The sequence below is a fragment of the Panthera uncia genome, assembly GCF_023721935.1.
Source record: "Panthera uncia isolate 11264 chromosome B3 unlocalized genomic scaffold, Puncia_PCG_1.0 HiC_scaffold_1, whole genome shotgun sequence".
Taxonomy (NCBI): domain Eukaryota; kingdom Metazoa; phylum Chordata; class Mammalia; order Carnivora; family Felidae; genus Panthera; species Panthera uncia.
The window spans coordinates 34,600,160-34,620,907 of NW_026057582.1; the positions used below are offsets into that span (position 1 = coordinate 34,600,160).

Here is a 20,748-nt window from a genome sequence, read left to right on the forward strand (position 1 = left end):
GCCCAAGCAGACATTTTAGAAGATAGTTTGGCAGTTTCTTACAAAGCTAAACATAGTCTTAACCAGACAACCAAGCAAGCTCTCTCTTAAGCATTTACCCAAATGATTTGAAAACCTATACTCACACAAAAAACCTGTATATGAACGTTTATACCAGCTTTATTTATTAATTTCGCAAAATTGGAAGCAACCAAGATGTCCCTCTGAAATACAGAGAACTGAGGGTTGCTGGAAGGGGGAGGACTTTGGGGGAGTTAGACTAAATGGGTGATGAGCACTAAGGAGGGCAATTGTTGGAATGAACACTGGATGAATCACTAAGTTCTATTCCTGAAACGAATACTACACTATATGTTAACTAACTTGAAATTAAAAAAAAAAAAGAAGTCCCTCAATATGTGAATAAAACTGTAGCACATCCATACAATTAAATATTATTCAGCAAAAAAGAAATGAGCTGTCAAGCTACAAAAAAGACACAGAGGAACTTTTTTTAAAAAGCAGTTAGTCAGGAAAGACTTCATAATGATTCCAACTATATGATAATCTGGAAAAGGCAAAATTATGGAGACAGGAAAAAAAAAATCAATGCTTGCCAGAGGTTGAAGGGAGGGAGTGAGAGTGAACTGGTGGAACACAGAGGGGGTTTTTAGGGCAGTGAAACTATTGTGTATGATTATGTAATGGTGGATACATAACATTATACATTTGGCAAAACCCATATAACTATATAACACAGAGACTGAACCCCAAAGTAAACTATGAATAATAGTTAATAATAATGTACTAACATTGGTCCACTGATTGTAACAAATGTACCACATTGAGGTAAATGTTAATAATAGGGAAACAGAGCCATGGTGGACTGGTGGAGTAAGAGAAGGAGGGACCATATGGGGACTGTACTTTCTAACAAATTTTTCTGTAAATGTATAACTGTTCTAAGAAATAAAGTATATAATTAAAAAAACATGCATTCAAAAAAGACCTAAAAGAATATGCATACACATATTTATATATTTTTATTTTGTTACATTTTTTACACTTTCTGGGTTTTTCAACAATGGGTGTCCGTTGCTTTATATTTTAAAAATTTATTTTAAAATATGCCAAATGGAATGAATAAATTTACCATTAACCATTTACCATCAACAGAACAATAATCTGATCCAGATAAAACTAAATCCAGAAAATCCTGATCTCTGACACTGTTGTCCAGTTAAGATAATCTCTAATCCTCCTTTTTCTTGTCATATATTAATTAAAAATCATGCTACCTCCTTTTAGAGTCATTTTCTGGAAAGAATAAATGAGGAAAGCTCTTTTTTAAAAAAAAGGATATCAGAGATAAAAATGATTAATTATGGGAAAAGATAAGGTGCTTCCTTTGATTGAAGAGGAAAGTAGGCCTAGAAAGATTTCAATGGAATCTCTAACTAACAAAGGCTAAATTTATCACAAATTTGAAATACAAAGAGAACATTCTGTTAAATCAAAGGCTTTCGCAGTCCAACTGTAAGGCTAGATGGAAGAACTGCTTAAATTCAATCAAGTATGAGTCATGGGTTAACTGAAACTCCTGCCCTGGGAAGAAGCTTGTTCTATACGAATGTACTTAATTTCTACTTCAGTGTAGATGTTTTCAAGTTCACAACTATAAGACTTTTCTGGTCAATACTGATCTGAAGGCTATCATTTGAGATAAGTGGAAAGGTAGCATTTCCAAAGTCCTTTTTCTTTTACGGCAAACATCCATACAAAAATCTGTCTTCATATATAATAGTTTTTTATTCTTTCCTATTTGATGGAAATTTAAGGCTTACAAGATATCAAAGTGACACCTAATCAAGCCTCTATCCCTATTTATTGTCTCCCAAACTGTTATCAAAACAAAAACAAAACTCTTAAAATTAACAACATTAATCCTTTATTGAAATGGCTTTGGTGTAATAATATCTCATATCTATTAATAGGCCTCAACCATTCATGTAAGCCCATCTAAGTAGCTTCATCGTGTCCCATTATAGTAATGTATGCTTTCTTTATTCAAGCATGACACAGCACAGAGATTTATTTCACATTAAACTTTTTTGAATAAAAAGGAAAAAAGGATTCAAGAACAGGTGTCTCAGGCTAGATTTGGGACTGCATAAGTGAGCTTTGTGTTAGGGGATGATAAGAATACATTTAAAATTTTAATTGAAGAATGCCAGGCACCAGAGGCAAATAGCATGCAATTTTTTTTAAGTGCTAAAAATAGCCAGCTGCCAAAAAGGGCAAGCTAGCTGATGGTTACAGCTGTTCACCATCATGCAACAAAAACACAAAAGCTCTCTATTTCTTGAGGTATGTCTTATCCACACGATAGACTATGGGCCTCCACACATCATTTTTGTATCCTTGTGTTAAGTTACCACAGCATGGCATAGAACTATTCAAAATTAAGGAAAAGTGATTTTTTGACTGTACTATTTTAAATGATCTACAACTACATCTTCTTTGGTTTAATCTAGGAGAGAGTTGACTGCATTATTCTTACTGTTTTATGTAATGGCCACAGACAAAGTGAATTCTTCCATGTAGTGCTGCTAGGGAAAAATATGTCCAAATTCCTTTTTTGAATTGGGAAATTGAGTGGCAGATTGCAAAAATGTGTTTTCTCACATTCCAGTGACAAAAGAGTTGGTAAATGTCAAGCAAGAAAAAAAAAAGTCTGAGTTTTACCATCTCCTTATTTCTGCCAGTCACAAACCTAACCACAGAGAGGAGGAAGGACAGGAGAAACAACAATGGCCTTTCTAAAAACCCACAGACTGAACAGTCTTTTAATGTGAGGATTTCTTCTCTGTGGTCCCTGATACAGAACAGCATTTGATTAAATTAAACTGATTAAGCATAAAACTGGCTAACAGCATACTATGTTTTACTAAAAAAGCAATAGTTTGAAAATGCTAGTTTGTCCTTGGCAAGAGACAATTCTATCAACATACAGCTGTGGAGCGATTTCTTCTGTTATTTTTAAAGACTGACATGGCTAGATAGAGGGTTCAGAGTATTTTTTAACCACAAAAAAAAAACAACAAAAAAACAAAAAAACAAAAAAAAAAAAAAAAACAAACCCACAACACAAAACACACACACACACACACACACACACACACACACACACACACACAAACTTCATTCAAACCTTCTCCAAATGATGCCTTTCCCTCTCTTTTACTTAAATCTTCTCAGCATTCTCTAAAGACCCAGGCAATTCATTTCAACAGCACAGAACTGCAAAATAGTCTTTAAGAAGTGGTATGGCAGTGCGCCTGGGTGGCTCAGTTGGTTAAGCGTCCGACTTCGGCTCAGGCCATGATCTCGCAGTTTGTGGGTTTGAGCCCCGTGTCGGGCTCTGTGCTGACAGCTCAGAGCCTGAAGCCTGCTTGGGATTCTGTGTCTCCCTCTCTCTCTGCCCTCCCCCTGCTCATGCTCTGTCTCTCTCTGTCTCAAACATAAATAAAAACATTAAAAGAAGTGGTACGGCAAATGCAATAATTTGCAGAAGTGTTTTCTTATGCATCTGTGGCCACTCCTATTTTTACTCAATTACATAGATAATTCCACGACTAGAATAGAGAGGATAATGTACAAATAAATAGTTAAGGGCATACTAACAGTTGTTATAGTAAAACATGTATCAGTCTTTTGTTAAACAACTAAAAATGCCATCAAATATACATTTCCATATAAAATTAATGCCAAACAAAATACCTGCACCAACACAGAACACAGAAACCAAAACTGCTATTTATAACATACACATTTCTTTTCAGGCTAAGAAAAATGTTCAAAAAAGAGATTTAATTTAATCAAATGAGAAACATTTAAATTATATATACCCAGCAGACTAGGGACTGGGGAGTTATCTGTATATACTTTAATTAGTTGAATAATTACATATTAATATTAATGATATTCAGAAAAAATAGCTTGAGGCTACTACCAGATTTTTTAAATGTCATGAATATACACATAACATATACTACTCACACAATGGGTGCCAGTCTGTACAAACTGTAAACTTATAGAATCTTTGCCTCCCCTGATTTTATTTTTGGTGTTTGGAATACTGTTCAGTTGGCATGGAGTAATTTATCCTTTTCTCTCTTTTTGAGAAAAATCCCCCTGAATCCAACCATTTGATTAATTATTTAACTGTCATATTATAAATCGTGTTAGCAGAAAATACATCTCCTGATATAGTTTAATACTTTCTTGTGTGCTTAGTTTAGAAAGTACAAATCTTTCAGTGACATTCATTGTTTATATCCTTGCCATGCTTTACAAAAACAGACTGAGTAGTAATAATAAAGCCAATCCTGTCATTTCCTCAATTTAATTAAAAAATTTCCTAACAAGCAATTCTGTTTGTGTTAATCTCCTATTTAGAATGGAAGCTTCTTGAGAACAGGGACTCTGTTTTTATCATCTATAGTAAGATTGGCAAACTTTTTCTGTAAAGGGCCAAATAGTAAATATTTTATGCTTTACAGGCCATATACATCTCTGTCATATTTTTTAAAAACACTTTATAAATGTAGCAGGCCTTATAAAATCAGGCTTTGGGGGCTATGGTTTGCTGATCCTGAGCATAATGTTTAGAGATCAGGTTCTGAAGTTAGACTAAGGATTTCTTATTACTTCTGGCAAATTACTTATCTATATAAAATGTGGATAATGACAGTACCTACAATATAGGTTTACTGTGAATACCAAATGAAACAATATATGCAAAGTTTTAAGCACTGTTACATAGTAAGATTCACTAAATATTAGCTATGCTATATATAATATCACTTTCATAATGCCTGAATTGAGAAGTATTCAATAAATGTTTACTGAGTTGAAGGCTCAACGAGACAGACATATACATATGTAGCTAAGACTTTGTATAGGAAAAATGCCCTGTTTAGTCCGTAAAGTACATTTAAACTTAGCTATTTTTTTAACTTAGTATTTTTCAGTGTTAACTATTTTCTTAGTTATTTTCAGTTTTACTGTTTTACTGAGCATATTTTTTATGATTTACTAAAAATATTAGGGATAAAAATTTTAAAATAGCCTTTTAATATTTGGATTATTTTAACTAATACAAATATGTGAAAGTGAAATTCTATCACAATAAAATTTATAAGACACCAAGATGGTTAAATTTTATTGGAATGTTGTTACAAGCCAACAATAAGGCCATATTTTAAAGCATTTTTCAAATATTTCCATGCCTTAAAATAAAGTAAAATAAAAATAAAATAAAATAAAATAATTTTAAAAAATCATGTTCTTTAAAAAGAAACAAACAAACCTTTTTCTATGCCAATTGCCTCATTTGTTCTTCTCATCAGAAACCTATGAGTCACATTGATTGGGCTACATTTTCTTTAGCTGGTAGATTTGGAAAGGGAGACTAAAATTTTTCAAGCATCATTTTGCTTAGAGGCAATTTAACTTAAAAAGAAACCCCAAACAACTAACAACTGAGTAACAACTATTGGCTAGTACTATTTGGCAAAAAAGAGACAAAAATAAACCAGACAAGCTTCTCAAAGAACTCACAATACAGTCACAGGGATATATAAACAAACTATTTAAATATACTATATTTATACATGAGAACATGAGATCAACTGGAGAGAAGAACCACAAAAGAAATGATACTAAAAGATGAATAGGGTTTCATGCAATGAAATAGAGGAAAGACATTCTAGAAAGAAACAGCATGTTCCCAGCATAAAAATAAAAGTGTACATAACTCTCAAGAAATAAACTAGAAATAGTTAATAGTTAACTCTCAAGAAATAAACTTTCTCAAGAAATAAGCTAGACTGGTGAAATCAGGAGTATGGGGAACATTTTAAGAAGTGGGCGGGATATGAGAGGGGCTTACTTCCTAGTTGCTAAGTAAGGAGTTTATACATACCTCTCTAGACACTGAGCAGCCAAGGAAGATTTTAAGAAACAAAGTCGTATTTGATTTTGGAAATATCATTCTGATGGCAGTGTGGAGAATGGATTAAAAGGAGATAGATTCTGAAAGCAAGAGGAACAGTTAGGAGACTACTGGAGTAGTTGTCCCACAGAGAGATTAGGCATACGTAGACAAGATAAAGATATGTATAGTTTACAATGACCTAGCAATATACCACTTCTAGGCATATGTACAGCTTTCCAATCAACATGCTGCAAAATATTTGATGGCAGGTAAAAATTTAAGGTGTGAGGGCAGACATAAATAAAGCAGTGAACAGAATGGGGGGACCAGATATTATGCCCATATGTTATCAACTGATTTTTGACAAAACACCAAGACAATTCAATGGAGAAAGGCAAATTTTTTAACAGATAAAGCTGGACTGACTAGATATACAGAAAACAATGAATCTCAAACTTTACCTCATACTGTACACAAAAATTAATATGAGCGGGATCACAGACATAAACCTAAAAGCCAAACCAATAAAGCTTCTGGAAGAAAACATAAAATAATATCTCTGTGACTTTAGGATAGGCAAAGATTTCTTATGATAAAAAAGCACTAACTTTTATAGTACTAGAAAAAAAATTGATAAACTGGACTTAAACAAAATTAAAAATTTTTGATCTTCAAAAGACACTGTTAAGAAAATGAAAAGGCAACCCACAGACTGAGAGAAAATACTTACATATCATGTTTCTGATCAAAAATCTGTGTCAGAAACACACATATACATACACACATTCCTTCTATAAACTGAAAATAAAAACATAAACAACCCAATTTTAAAAATTAATAAGACTCAGATAAGGGTGTTGGTTATATTACCAAAACTCACTGAATTATACATTTAAGATCTGTTTATTTCACCATAAGTTAATTTTACCTCACATTAATAAGTACATGGAAAAGTCAAATTTAAAAAAACAATTCCCAGATTTACAGAGGTTGAAACTGTATTTGTCTGGTAATTATTATTTTAGAGTAGGAGTCAGCAAACTTTTTTTATAAAAAGCCAGACAGTAAATATTTTAGGCTTTGCAGGCCATATGGTCTCTGCTGCAACTATTCAACTCTGTCACTGTAATATGAAAGCATCCATAGACATGATGTTTACAAACGGGCATGGGTGTGTTTGAGTAAAACTATTTACCAAAATAGGTGGTGAGCTAAGTTTGGCTGAGGACTACAGTTTGCCTGCCCCTTTTTTAGAGCATAAGATTTTATTTGTAACACACTGCCACAGAGATCTCTGTAGCTTTACCATATTCCACCACCTCCCAGATAATAGGGCTAGTAAAAGTATCTTTTAACATACGGTAAGATGTGAAAACCTTTGATAAGCACTGCCCTAGAGAAATACATATGCACAAGGAGACATGCACAAAGATATTCATTAATCATTGTTTATAGTGGGAAAAACCTGAAATAATTTAAACGTCCATCAATGAGGGCAATTTGTGAATACACAAATCATGACACATACATACAATAAGATACAGTAGGAATGAACTAAATGTTCACTTATTAACACATGTATAATATAAGTGGGTATGTTTAAGATGGTGACTCATGACAAACCATAAAGTAACCTTTTTTTAAAATTCCAGTATAGTTAATGTACAGCATTTTATTAGTTTCAGGTGTATAATATAGTAATTCAACACTTGCATACATCACCCACTGCTCATGACAAGTGCACTCCTTAATCCCCATCACTTATCTCACCCATTCCCCACACACCTCCCTTCTGGCAACCATCAGTTTGTTCTATATAGTTAAGAGACTGTTTTTCGGTTTGTGTATGTCTCTCTCTCTCTTTTTCCTTTGCTTATTTGTTTTCTTTCTTAAATTTCACGTATGAGTGAAATCATATGGTATTTGTCTTTCTCTGACTGACTTATTTGGCTTTCAGTATTATACTGTCTAGCTCCATCCATGTTGTTGCAAATAGCAAGATTTCATTCTTTTTATGGCTGAATAATACTCCACTTGTGTATACATGCACAAGGAGACATGCACAAAGATATCGGATATTCATTAATCATTGTTTATAATGGGAAAAACTTGAAATAATACACATACACACACATACACACACACACACACACACACACACACATCTTCTGTATCCATTCATCTATCACAGGCATGTGGGCTGCTTCCATAATTTGCTATTATAAATAATGCTGCAGTAAACACAGGGGTGCACATATCCCTTCGAATTAGTGTTTTTGTATTTATTGGATAAATACCCTGTAGTGTGATTACTGGATAGTGGGTAGTTCTACTTTTAATTTTTTGAGGAACTTCCATGCTGATTTCCACAGTGGCTGTGCCAGTTTGCATTCCCACCAACAGTGCAAGAGGGTTCCTTTTTCTCCAATTCCTTGCTAAGAATTCTTGTTGTTCCTACCATAAGATAATCTTTCCTCTGAAACAGAAATACCACATTACTTTTAAAATGTAGAAATCATACTCTTCAAAGGCTATCTTATCCTCTAAACTCAATCCAGGTACTAATGGCTAGACATTTCCAAAAGATGCACATGGAATGCTCTATAGATTCTAACATCTCAATCTGGGTGGACCCATGGTTCATATTAGACATACTCTTAAAAGGGGGGGACACAGAGTACAATGTCTACTTTTGCCAATCCTATTATTGGATATTCTGAATTGCATGGATTAAGACTGGCCAGAGGTAGAAGCAGAAGCAGCTATGAAATCAGCCAATTCCCGAATTCCATTTGTCCCACTATCCAGTTTCAGTGGATATAGCAAGGTGGGCAGTGGCAACAGAAAAAGGAAAATACTGGTAATGAACCCTTTTATCAACAGCTTTTTTCATCATGCCTCAAAATCCCACTGGAGTGTTTTAGGGTAGTCCATTCCTAGCCACAGTCTAGACATATAATAAAAATAACTTCAAATAAGGTATTTAATATCCCGAAACTAGAGAGGATAGGAACATGCTACCGTACTTCAATACAATGTTTTGGGTTCGTAACCTAAACATAATCTCTGCTGGTCTGGCGCATCTAGTTCCATCTAGTCAACAGACAGACAGGTAAGGTACCAGAGGGATGGTCAGTCCAAGACCCTTATTTTTATGTATTTCCAATAATCAGATCCTTATGATTTGCTCAATTCCACTGCCATTGTTTTGAAAAACCTTCTTCACCAAAGTCTACCTCCACTTTTAGGCAAGTTACCTAAAAATTAACACCTTGGGTATGTTCAGATTCTTAAGCATTAATTTTGACACAGCTCCCACACAATAGAACCTTTACAGAAATCTTCTTTCTCTTAGTATTACCTAAATATTAGAGCTCCAGGACAGTATGTTTTATTCCAAGTCCCCTTCTTGCCTCCCAAAATCATCATCCTATCAGCTTACACAGCTAAAGAACTGAAGACTAACTGCTTTGTCAGGATGGTTTTCTAATTGGGGTCAGTGCTCTAGCTAAGAAGGAGATTTAGTCCCCCAAATTAAGGGGAATTGGTCACGTTTCCTTGACAGGATATTGCTGGTGCTCAATCAGTTTAGACATTGGGATTTTACTGGAGAATCTCAGTAAAATCCGAGTAGGGAATGGTCCTCATGTGGGCTGGGGAACTAAACCTGGATTTCCATGGAGGATGAGCAAAGGGGATGGTTATCTTTCCTTTGTCTCTCTATCATAATTTACCTCTTCTGTTTTCACTTACATTTCTGAATGAGCTTCACAAAAAGCCACTAAGTACTTTTTTTTTTTTAAGAGAGAGAGAGAGTACACACGAGAGGGGAAGAGTGGCAGAGGAAGAGGGAGAGGGAGAAAGAGACAGAGACAGAGACAGAGACAGAGACAGAGACAGAGAAAGGGAGGAAGGGAGGAAGGGAGGAAGGGAGGAAGGGAGGAAGGGAGGAAGGGAGGGAGAGGGAGAGGGAGAGGGAGAGGGAGAGGGAGAGGGAGAGAGGGAGAGAGGGAGAGAGGGAGGGGGAGAGAGAGAGAGAAGGAGAGAGAGAGGGAAGGAGAGAGAGAGAGAGAGAGAGAGAGAGAGAGAGAGAATCCTAAGCAGATCCCATGCTAAGTGTGCAGCCCGACACAGGGCTTGATCCCACAACCCTAGGATCATGTCCTGAGCTGAAATCAAGAGTCAGATGCTCAACTGACTCAGCCACCCAGGTGTTCTGCATTAAGTACTTCTAAATTTCATTAATTTGGTTGTTAAAAGTTTCTCAAAAGAAGCCCTTGCTAAAATCCCATGACCGAATTATGTTATTGTATTATTTTGCTCTGTTCCCATAAAGCTAAAGTGCTAATAAAAACACACATGGTGGTTTAAACCATATATAAAGCACTGTCAAATACATTATCACTTTGAATCCTCATAATTCCATAAGGTACATTGAACAGATATTAAGAAAGGTTGTGGGACACTAAAGTCACATGGTTAGTAACTCCTGATTCCCAATCGATAACACTGACCTGCCCTTAAAGACCATGCCTTTCCTTATTCTTTAAAGGCTTAAATTATGCTCCCAGTGATGCCTTTAATTCCTTTGGCCAGAAACAATTTCTCTATCCTCTGATGACCTACAGAACTTTGTATCTCCCTTATGACACTTAGCATATCCTACCTCTGTTACATTTACAGATCTATAAGTCTTAGCATACTCAATACACATTCTTGAAGGGCAAGACTGGGTCTTATTTATCTTTATATCTCCTACAGCATCTAGAAACACTCAACGGTTCACTTGATGTCTAGTGTACCACCTTATTTACGTGGGTGATCCATGGTCAGAAACTTCATTATAAAAATATTATAAACATATATTTATACCTAATTATATTTATACCTAAATAAATATGCAGTATTTGTGTAACAGTTGTACTTTAAAAAATGTAAGACGGATGTATGATTTTTAATCAAGAATTATAATAATCCTAATTATAATATTATGTCTTTTGGGAAAATCATTTTGACTTATAGCATTACTATCTGCAATTTCTTGCTTCTAGGGAATATAATCTGCATTGTTTAAAGGCTACTTATATTAGTAGATTAAATTTTAATTGAATGAAAAGGAGTATCTCTTTTGGAAAAGGTAGGGAACTCAGATCTAATCCTTTTCAATACTGTCAGGAATATTTTTATTCCTTGCTTTCTGGGAAGCAAAACAGGAGGAAAAATACTGATCTCTAAAGTATCAGCTAGGGATGTTTATAATTCTGTAATCTGCTTCTGACCTTCTGCTAAAGATAAGGAAAATGTGTGAGAAGTAAAGTCTATTATTTAAATTACATATGCATAAAATACATTTTATAGTGTTACCTAATATATAAACCTCTACTGAGCCTTCTTACTCAGCAACATCCTTTTGGAGGGAAGAAAAAGGATATATATCATTGCACTAAAGATCAGGGACTATTATCTTTTCCTATTCCATGGATTACCCTATTATTTATACAAACATGAGGAAGAAAGATAAGAAATTCTAGATTTATATCATACACAGAACTCTTGCATATACAACTAACCAAAAGAGCTAGGAGGCATTCTTAACTTTCTTTAGCATTTCAACAGTTATCTTATTTGCAGAACCATTCTAAACTTGAATGTGATCTACATGTTTTAAACACATAGAACTCTTATCCAAATGCTACTAAAAGAATTCATTCTTCCTTTTATATACTTTGCTGTGTGGATCCAAAGCCAAATGTGACAGAGCCTCAAAGACTTACATAGGTGTGCCTCGGAAAAACAGAAAAATCCAAACATTTGAAAGAGGAAGGAAGGAAGGGAGGGCGGAAGGAAGGAAGGAATGAAAAACAAGTGATGAATCAGGGGACTACTAGATTGTATTAGGAGAAAGATTCTTTCCTTTAGGAAAGGATTTCCTTTGGGAATCCTTTAAAAAGCTCCACTAAAATGTTTAAAACATCACTTGATTTATAATAATTCAATTTATAGCAAATCTTTAAGAAACACACTTGTAACATAAAGGTGTATCAGTATTTACAAAAACACTGATAATTTCTGAGTCAGGTATCATGGCCATGTGGCCCAGACATCCCATAGGAAATAAGAGCACCTGGATTCTAGTTCTAGTTGTAGCAACCTTGGATACGTTCTAACTAGACTTAAGGGGATTTTCAAAAACTTTGCCAATGAAACTGTTTCCACTCCACAATGACTCTGATGCTAATTATGTATTGCTACTTCTACATCATACCGCTTTTTATCTGTGAACTCATTCTGCCAGAACCTTGTCTAAAAAGGCCAGAATATATTGCTAAAAAGATTCATTCTTAGTGATAAACCATTTTTTAAAAAAACAAAATCTACAATTTGGCAAAAGTGCTTCACACAGCTTGCAGGGTAACAGATTTGGACCAGGATGCAGGAGAGGTGGGTTTGATTTGTTTCTTTTGTTGCATTTACTGTGCTCCGATAAAGTGCTTGGCATTGTGTAAATAACCCAGAACATCTAAAGCCTACTGCCCTCTGGAGTCTCCCCGTGAAGATAAAATAAGCTAAAAATTCAAATAGAATTTGAATGGTGCTTCTTAAAGTTTTCCACCAAAATGCTCCCGATAGCAGAGGAGAGTAAACTTAGATACTATTAAGAATATGAAGCCTGGCCTAAACCAATGGGCTAAAGTTTGATGTTTCATCAAATTTTTCATTTCACTCCATTACATATCCTGTTTGTTTTATTATTTGAAAATAATTTAATTTATATGCCAGCAAATAAAATTGTATCAATTTTCAGGAAAATGTACCACGTTTATCCTGGCAGTTTATAAACTTCTGACTCACTTTCCCCAGGTTTACATGTAACTCAATTTGAGAAGCACTTGTAGGATAAACTTGGAAATAAACATCTACGTGGGCTCGCCCTGGGCAAGGCTGTTGTGTGGATAAAGCTTCAGCTCTCTAATCCTGTATTTCTGTATTTCATAACTATAAATGATATATCAAAGACTTCTTTTTCTGCCCTTAAGTGGGAAGCTGAAGATAAAGGAAATGTCACAGTGAAAAGGAGTTTGAGTTCTACTGAGACATACATATAATCTAACTGGTATTTTACATTGCTGAAACAAAGATCTTTCTTTTATGAACCATGAATAGCAAAAACAAAAGTCATACAGTTGAAACTAAAGTCCTGATGTACCTGCAATGATACTTGTTTAGGTCAGGTAATTCTCAGAGGAGTCGGATGCAGGGCAGAGAGACCCATCAGAATCTTGAAGCCTGGACAGCTAGCTTTTCAACTATGTATGGCACCAACTCACTCTCCAAGCCATTCTCCCTGTACCACCATCTCTTAGCCCCAAACTCAACCAGTTTAAAAGCCACTAACTACTGTTAGCCACTGTTATAGGTGGGAGTAAATCTTCTATCTGAGGTGTATTGGTATAGAAAAAATATTGAGATGAGGGTAAGGTAGCTTCAGGGGAGAATCTTTGGTCCAGAATTTTATTATGATAAATAGTGGGTTTACTAAGCACAGAGATATTTTAATGTCTAGATGTTATTCTCAGAAGTTCTTTCTCCTCTCTCAATCTCTTTCAATTTTTTCATTTAATTCTACAATTTTAAAAAGGAAAAAACTATATGAAGCTACTATAAAGGCTTAATTTTCATCTTACAGTAAAAAGATAACTTTCCTGTTGTTGCAAGTTATAATCTAACAATATATTCCATTATCATGTTTGTATTTTAAAATCTGGGGACCAAACATACACAATGAAAATAAACTGTATACGAAAATCATCTTAATACCTGTTATGGTTTTATCATTTTCCCTTGTGATTACAGCCTATAAAAGTTGATAGGGAGGTAGGTATTGAGTATCATGAGCTTTTTATAGAGCTAAACTGAAGTTCAGAAGCTACAATTAATTGCCGACGTTCAGAAAGCTAAAAATAACAGAAGTGAGATCCGATATGGTCAAACTCACAGTCTAGGATCTTTTCCTCTTCATCACATTACCTAATCAGAGAAATCAAAATGTTTTTTGCAGCATAAGGGATCTAAAATATTATTTTCACTTATTTGGAGTTTCTATTAATCAATCATCAAAGGTTGAAAATATTACTGTAAAAATGCCACATAGAAGCATATCCATAGTCTATCTTAATAGGTATATTATGCTTATGGACTCTTAACCACTTCATTATTTTATCAGTGTCAACATGAGATTAGCTGTTATTAAGGATACCCTGGCTGGACCATTTAGATAATTCTAATAGACATCTTAGTATTTTTATAAAAGTTAAAAATATTAGTTTCACAGGAAAATTTGAAGTATAATTTAATTTGTGCTTTGCTTGCTAAAGATTTCCTTTTGATATAATGAGAGATATTTGCTTAAAGACTTTAGTGGTAGAACTACCATGTTGATCCAGCAATCCCACTTCTGGGTATGTATCTGAAGGAAATGAAATCACTGCCACAAAGAGATGCATGCACCCTCATGTTAACTGCAGCATTATTCACAAAAGCCAAAACACAGAAACAACCTACATGTCCACCAATGGATGAATGGATAAAGAAAATACACACACATACACGAATATTATTCAGCCATGAGAAAGAAGGAAATACCAGCATTTGTGATAACATGAATGGACCTTGAGGACATTATGCTAAGAGACAATAAGTCAGAGAGAGACAAACACTGTATGATCTCATTTGTATGTGGAATCTAAAAAAACCGAACTCACAGAAACAGAGAACAGACAGGTATTTGCCAGAGGTGGGGAAGCGTAGGGATGCAGGGAAAGTGTGAAGGAGGTCAAAAGGTACAAACTTCCAATTAAAAGATAAATTAGTTCTGGGGATATAACATACACCATGATGACTATAGTTAACAATACTATACTGTATATTTGAGAGTGGCTAAAAGAAAAACTCTTAAAAGTCCTTATCACAAGAAAAAAAATGTAAGTAAAGTGATGGATATTAACTAAATTTACTGTATTAACTATATTTTATATCAAATATACTTATATCAAATTATAGGTTGTATACCTTACACTAATACGATATTATGAGTTATATCTCAATAAAACTGGAAAAATAATTTGATCAACCAAGCTAGAAGACTGAATTACCCTTCTATTCTTTGCATATAAAATGATAATGCAAAATCGTTATCATATAGAAATTATCCTATTTTTAAATGCAGGGAAAATAGCATTATAGAAGTGTTTTAGATAACTAATTAATCAAAATATTATGTTGGTTTTTTCTGAGTTTAATGAGTTTGTAGTGTTTGTCAGCTTTAAAAATTTTACCAAGAGTAAACCCTAAAAAATATTAAAAATGAAACCATAATTTTTTAATTAAAAAAGGAGCCAAGAAAACAAGAAAGAATGAAATATGGTCTTTTGTAGCAACGTGGATGGAACTGGAGAGTGTTATGCTAAGTGAAATAAGTCATACAGAGAAAGACAGATACCATATGTTTTCACTCTTATGTGGATCCTGAGAAACTTGACAGAAGACCATGGGGGAGGGGAAGGAAAAAAAAAGTTAGAGAGGGAGAGAGCCAAACTGTAAGAGACTCTTAAAAACTGAGAACAAACTGAGGGTTGATGGGGGGGTGGGAGGGAGGGGAGGGTGGGTGATGGGTATTGAGGAGGGCACCTGTTGGGATGAGCACTGGGTGTTGTATGGAAACCAATTAGACAATAAATTTCATATTAAAAACAAATAAATAAAAATAAAAATTGTACCTAAAAAAACAAAAAAACCCCCAAAACTTTAGTCTCTCAATCATCAAACTCTATGATGAACTACTTCTAGTTCTCCCACTGACTCCATGCTCTCTCACCTCTTTTCACATGTTGTGCCCACTAACAGAAAATTCTACCACATCTCTACCTGGCTGACTCATACTCATACTTTGGGCCTGAGCTTAAAAGTCACTTCCTCCAGGGGTGCCTGGATGGCTCAGTAGGTCTGACTTCAGCTCAGGTCATGACCTGTGGTTTGTGAGTTTGAGCCCCACATCAGGCTCTCTCTACTGTCAGCACAGAGCCCACTTTGGATCCTCTGTCCACCTCTCTCTGCTCCCCCCAACCCCAACTTGTACTCACTCTCTCAAAAATGTATAAACATAAATAAATAAATAAATAAATAAGTAAATAAATAAATAAATAAATTCTTCTTCCAGAAGAATCCCAAATATGTGTTAGGTAAGTGCTTCAGAGTCCTACCAACTTACCTGTATCATAACATATTTTAAGGGTCCATTCAGCTGCCTGCCTTTCCCCCTAGGCTGCCCCTGACAGGGCAGGGACTATGTGTGTCTTCTTCACATAGTCCAGCATGGTGCCTGGCACACAGCAGGTGCTTTTCCTAAATTACTTTTATTTTAAGATTGCCTTCACATAAAATGACAAATAAAACTCTTTGAACAAAACCTTTTTGAAATGAGGTATGGAGAGAAGGTAACCACCCAGTTTAGATAACTATATATTGCAAATGGCAATATACCTGAAGATGTACTTAAATCAGGCATCTCTAGGGCATTAAATTTTACCATATTTAGAAACTTTTTTGCTTACTAGTCATTATTTTCATTTAAAAGAAAATTTTCTAATTCAATTTACCAAATTAAGCCAGTTCAACTTATTACATATTTATTAAGACAGTGGAAAAAGACAAGAGAAAGAAATATAAAACAGCCAAAGTGTTTTAACTACTAATCTGAATAAATGTTTAATTTTTAGAACGGGAAAACCAGTAGAGAACTAAGTTTAAATGGTTGAGGTTCTTTGTTGCTAAATATCTATTCAAGAGTATTTATATCAACTAGACAAGCATTTTAGAAGCTGGTCATCATAATAGCCTAAAATAGTGAATATATATTTAAAAAAATCAGTAATTGTTGAAAGATACTTCAAACCATTAAACACCAAGATTCCATTCTGAATTATCATAAGGAATCTATTTAGAAGAGTCATGCAGTCGGTTCAGGTTTAGGAAATATCTTGTGATACAGAAAAATAAACTGACCCTTTTATCAGCAACTTTAGAACAGACACAACATCCATAGGTGATGGAAAAGATCATTATTATTATTTTTAACTGGGAGCATAATTTTGAATATTTTGCTTCACTTAGCCAAATCACTATAAAGAATATGGTTTCATAAATAATGAAGGGAAAAAAAACAATTCAACCTACAACAAGGTATGATTTAGCTATTGAAATGATCAGATGTGCATACTAATTTCTGTACTGGTGACAGATTTCAATAGAAACAACTAAATTCCACCTGCAGGCACATCATGTCAAGTGTGTATAAACAATAATAATTTCATGGCAATGGTGCCTGGGGAAATATCCCAAGATTCTTTATACAAGTCACTACAATAACAGATGTAGTAGTTGATTTATGGCTAACTAAAGAACTAAAGTTAAAGAGCTTATTAAAATTCATTCTGTTTCCTCTAATTCTAAAAATAGGTTAGTTTTTCCAAAAGGTGCATATACAGATAATGTATATAAACAGAAACAGAAGTGGATGGCTACCACAGCTTTCATAAAAATAAAATATTCTAAGCCCAAACATAAATCTCTTCCTTCTTTTAGATACAAGATTAGCATCTAAATTATTTTAGCTACAATGAGTTCTGCAAGCATATTGAAAATAATCACTAGTTTAATTAATTAAAGGTGTCCAACAGGCACAGTTTAATTTGCTAGCAGAAAGAAAAATATATGATTTTATACAATACCTGTAGTGATAAAGGAAAGACCTATTAATTAAAATTATAATTCTGTGCTACCATGATAAAATGACTTCTTCAAAATCAGGGACTGCAAATGACTGAGAAGAAAATACCACTGATAACTCTTAAGTACTGGAAATTATATAGAAGGTTTGGGAAAAGTTACAGGATACCAGGTAGTAAATAAAATCGGTAATTTTATTTCGTTCCTTGGCATTCAGCACAGTCTCTGTGCCTGTCATTGTTCCAATGGGTAAGGTGTTTGGCCAGAGTTTACTGGGAAGGTGTAGACTGAGGGCAGGTGGAAGTCAATGTGCCAACCATAGTTCTGTCATTTATAAGCTGCATGATAAATCAATCACCTGGTATCTACTAGGCCTTAGAATCACATAAATTAAAGAAGAATGATTTCTAGAACCTGTTTAACGATAACTTTAAGCAATTATGCATGTTTCAAATTCAAGCCTCTTTAACCTTCACATCTTGTAGTTGCTACTACAGCCTACAAAATGCATGAGAAATGATTAAATCAAATAACTAGTTGTAGCTTCTAGGCAAGGCCAAGCTATACATTAAATTTGGTAAGACGAGTGAGGCCAACTTTTTCTTTCCTATTAACTGACTACCATCCCCAAAGTTGCCTCTCCCTAGAAACGGTTAAACACAAGAACCTTGCCCTACTCTGGCTCTGTACTTTCACAATCAAAGAGGCTTAATATTAAACTAAGTTCCCAAAATGAAAAAGTTAGCCACAATGAGTCTGACAGAACTGCTTTTCCTGTATATTCCTAACCTTGATTATCTAATCTGTTTGCACTAGCTGTGAACTACAGACCAGATCAATGGAAGATGTAACCTCAAAATTAAAGATCAGCTAAGGTTCTAGATTAAGAGGTTCACTTTAAAACTTGGTGTTACAAAGAAAAAGTATGTTGATACATACAATAAGGCTCCTAAATCATCCTAAGAAAGACAAAACTCACATCACAAAAGAATGCTTTAAATTCATATAGAACCTTTTATAGAGCAACTTAAAGCATTTTATAAAAATTACCCAATGAATTTTCCTGCACTTCTGTGAAGAGTCAGGTTATCTGATATTTTCCAACAGAGGTAAAAAGAAACAAAGGAACTAAAGTCACTCACTTTGCCAATGACAAAGCTTCTTATTCTACATCTAGTGTTTTAAACTTGTGAAAAAAGATGCTCAGCTTCATGAGAAACTATATTAACAGAGATGCCTCAGCCTTTTGAAAAAATGTTGACTTCCCACAAGATGAAACTGCAGAGACCGTGTATTGTCTTCCTAGCATTTCACCTACTCACTTAGTTCAGTATCTGCCACACTGTAGGTACTCAACTGTATATTTATCCAACGAATAAAGGCTATTAACGATAGCTAATAATTACTAGAGTTCATCTATCAAGTATTATGGTTAAGTGCATTACATACATTATTTTGCTTACTCCTACCAACAGCTCAAAGAGGTAAGTAAATTATTACCTCTCACTGTACTGATGAGAGAACTAAGTCTAGTAACTTGCCCAAGATTACAAACTGGTAAAGCAAGGATTTTAACAAAAGGTAGCCCAACTTTAGACCTTGTTTAAAAATCATCATTGCAGAAAGAATAGATTAGCAGTGAGAAACTCTATCTTCTACTTCCTCTATTACTAAATTCTTAGAGATAAAGAAAAATTTCTTGATGATCTTTATACCTCTTATAATGTCTAGCATAGTACCTTACATTAACTGTTTCTTGAATAAAATGAAAATTACATAAGCAAATTAGGTTTCATTGTCCTCTACTGTAAAATGGATTAAAAAGGTACCTGCATGGTCTGTCTCAGTGGTTCTCAAAGTGTGATCCCTGGACCCGCAAACTCTGTTTGAAATACAAATTCTCAGCACCCCCAGATCTACTTAATAAGAAGACAGTGCCTTAACAAGTCTTCCAGGTGATTCTCATGCATGCAGAAGATTTTCATGTATCGATCTACCTTATTACATAATTATGAGTATCAAATTAGATAATTACGTGTATCAATTAAGTTCAGTAATGTGAAAGTAGTCTAAAAAGTGAAAGGTGTATCATCATTAAAAGAGTAAATTTCATTCCTTAAAAAAAACTTAGTGGTTTTGCTAAGTCCAGATTAAAATGAACATCAGAAATTAAACAGGTCATAAAGCACTTTTTAAATAAAATATCATTCTAGACTTTACCTTAGTTATGTTGAGCAGTCATGGATCCAGAGAAAAAGATGACCACGAGCCATAAAGCTGTGCCTAGAAATCTGATAATCTGGAACATGGCAGTTCAACCCAGAGATGTGAAATACTGCACAGGCTTCTTACCTGACCAGTGTCCAGTGGAGGTGCCAGATCTGTCTGTGCAGGTCTCACTCACAGGTCTAAACACAGTTTCCCATCCACCAGTAGCATAGCGCCAATTCTGAGATTCCAAGATGAGTGTTCGCTGAGTGCCATATGCAATCATGAAGCAGTAGACCACATGATGGAGTTGACAGCCATAGCCACAGCCTTTGTTTATATTACATACTAGCTTCTTGGCTTTGCTGCAGTCCTTGGGATTCTATCAGGGAGAAAGACAAAGGTGCAGGGAAAAGACAAAGGTGAAGAGAGGTCATCTTCTCTTCATAAGAGACAAGTGTCAAAAATCATATATAAGCCAAGACTGACCCAGTGTATCTTACTAAGCAAAGAATCTAGCTTTAAGGATTAAATTTCAAAGCATCCACTGAACGTTTATTTTAGAGAGATGGCAGGGAAAAAAGAACAGTTGCTTAAGAAACATCGCTAAACAGATATGAAATTACGCAGCTACATTAAAAAAGTAATCTTCACTTCTCCATCACTCAGAACATGCAAGTGTGATCATCTCCAAATTCAAAGTTGCATACATTGATGAGCTCATTATGAAAGAAGTAAAATAACTTATTTATGCCAGCTGTACTTTAGCACACTGAGCT

The 20,748-nt window shown here is 34.6% G+C and overlaps 1 protein-coding gene across 14 annotated transcripts in view; it reads right to left on the reverse strand.

Moving 5' to 3' along the window:
* Positions 1–20,748, reverse strand: part of FUT8 (fucosyltransferase 8) — a 310,019-nt gene that overhangs the window by 39,775 nt on the left and 249,496 nt on the right. For all 14 annotated transcript variants that reach the window (XM_049612642.1, XM_049612647.1, XM_049612640.1 and 11 more), the window contains one exon: positions 20,114–20,351. In XM_049612642.1, the coding sequence (XP_049468599.1) occupies positions 20,114–20,351 (238 nt within the window). The remainder of the gene's footprint in view (positions 1–20,113; positions 20,352–20,748) is intronic.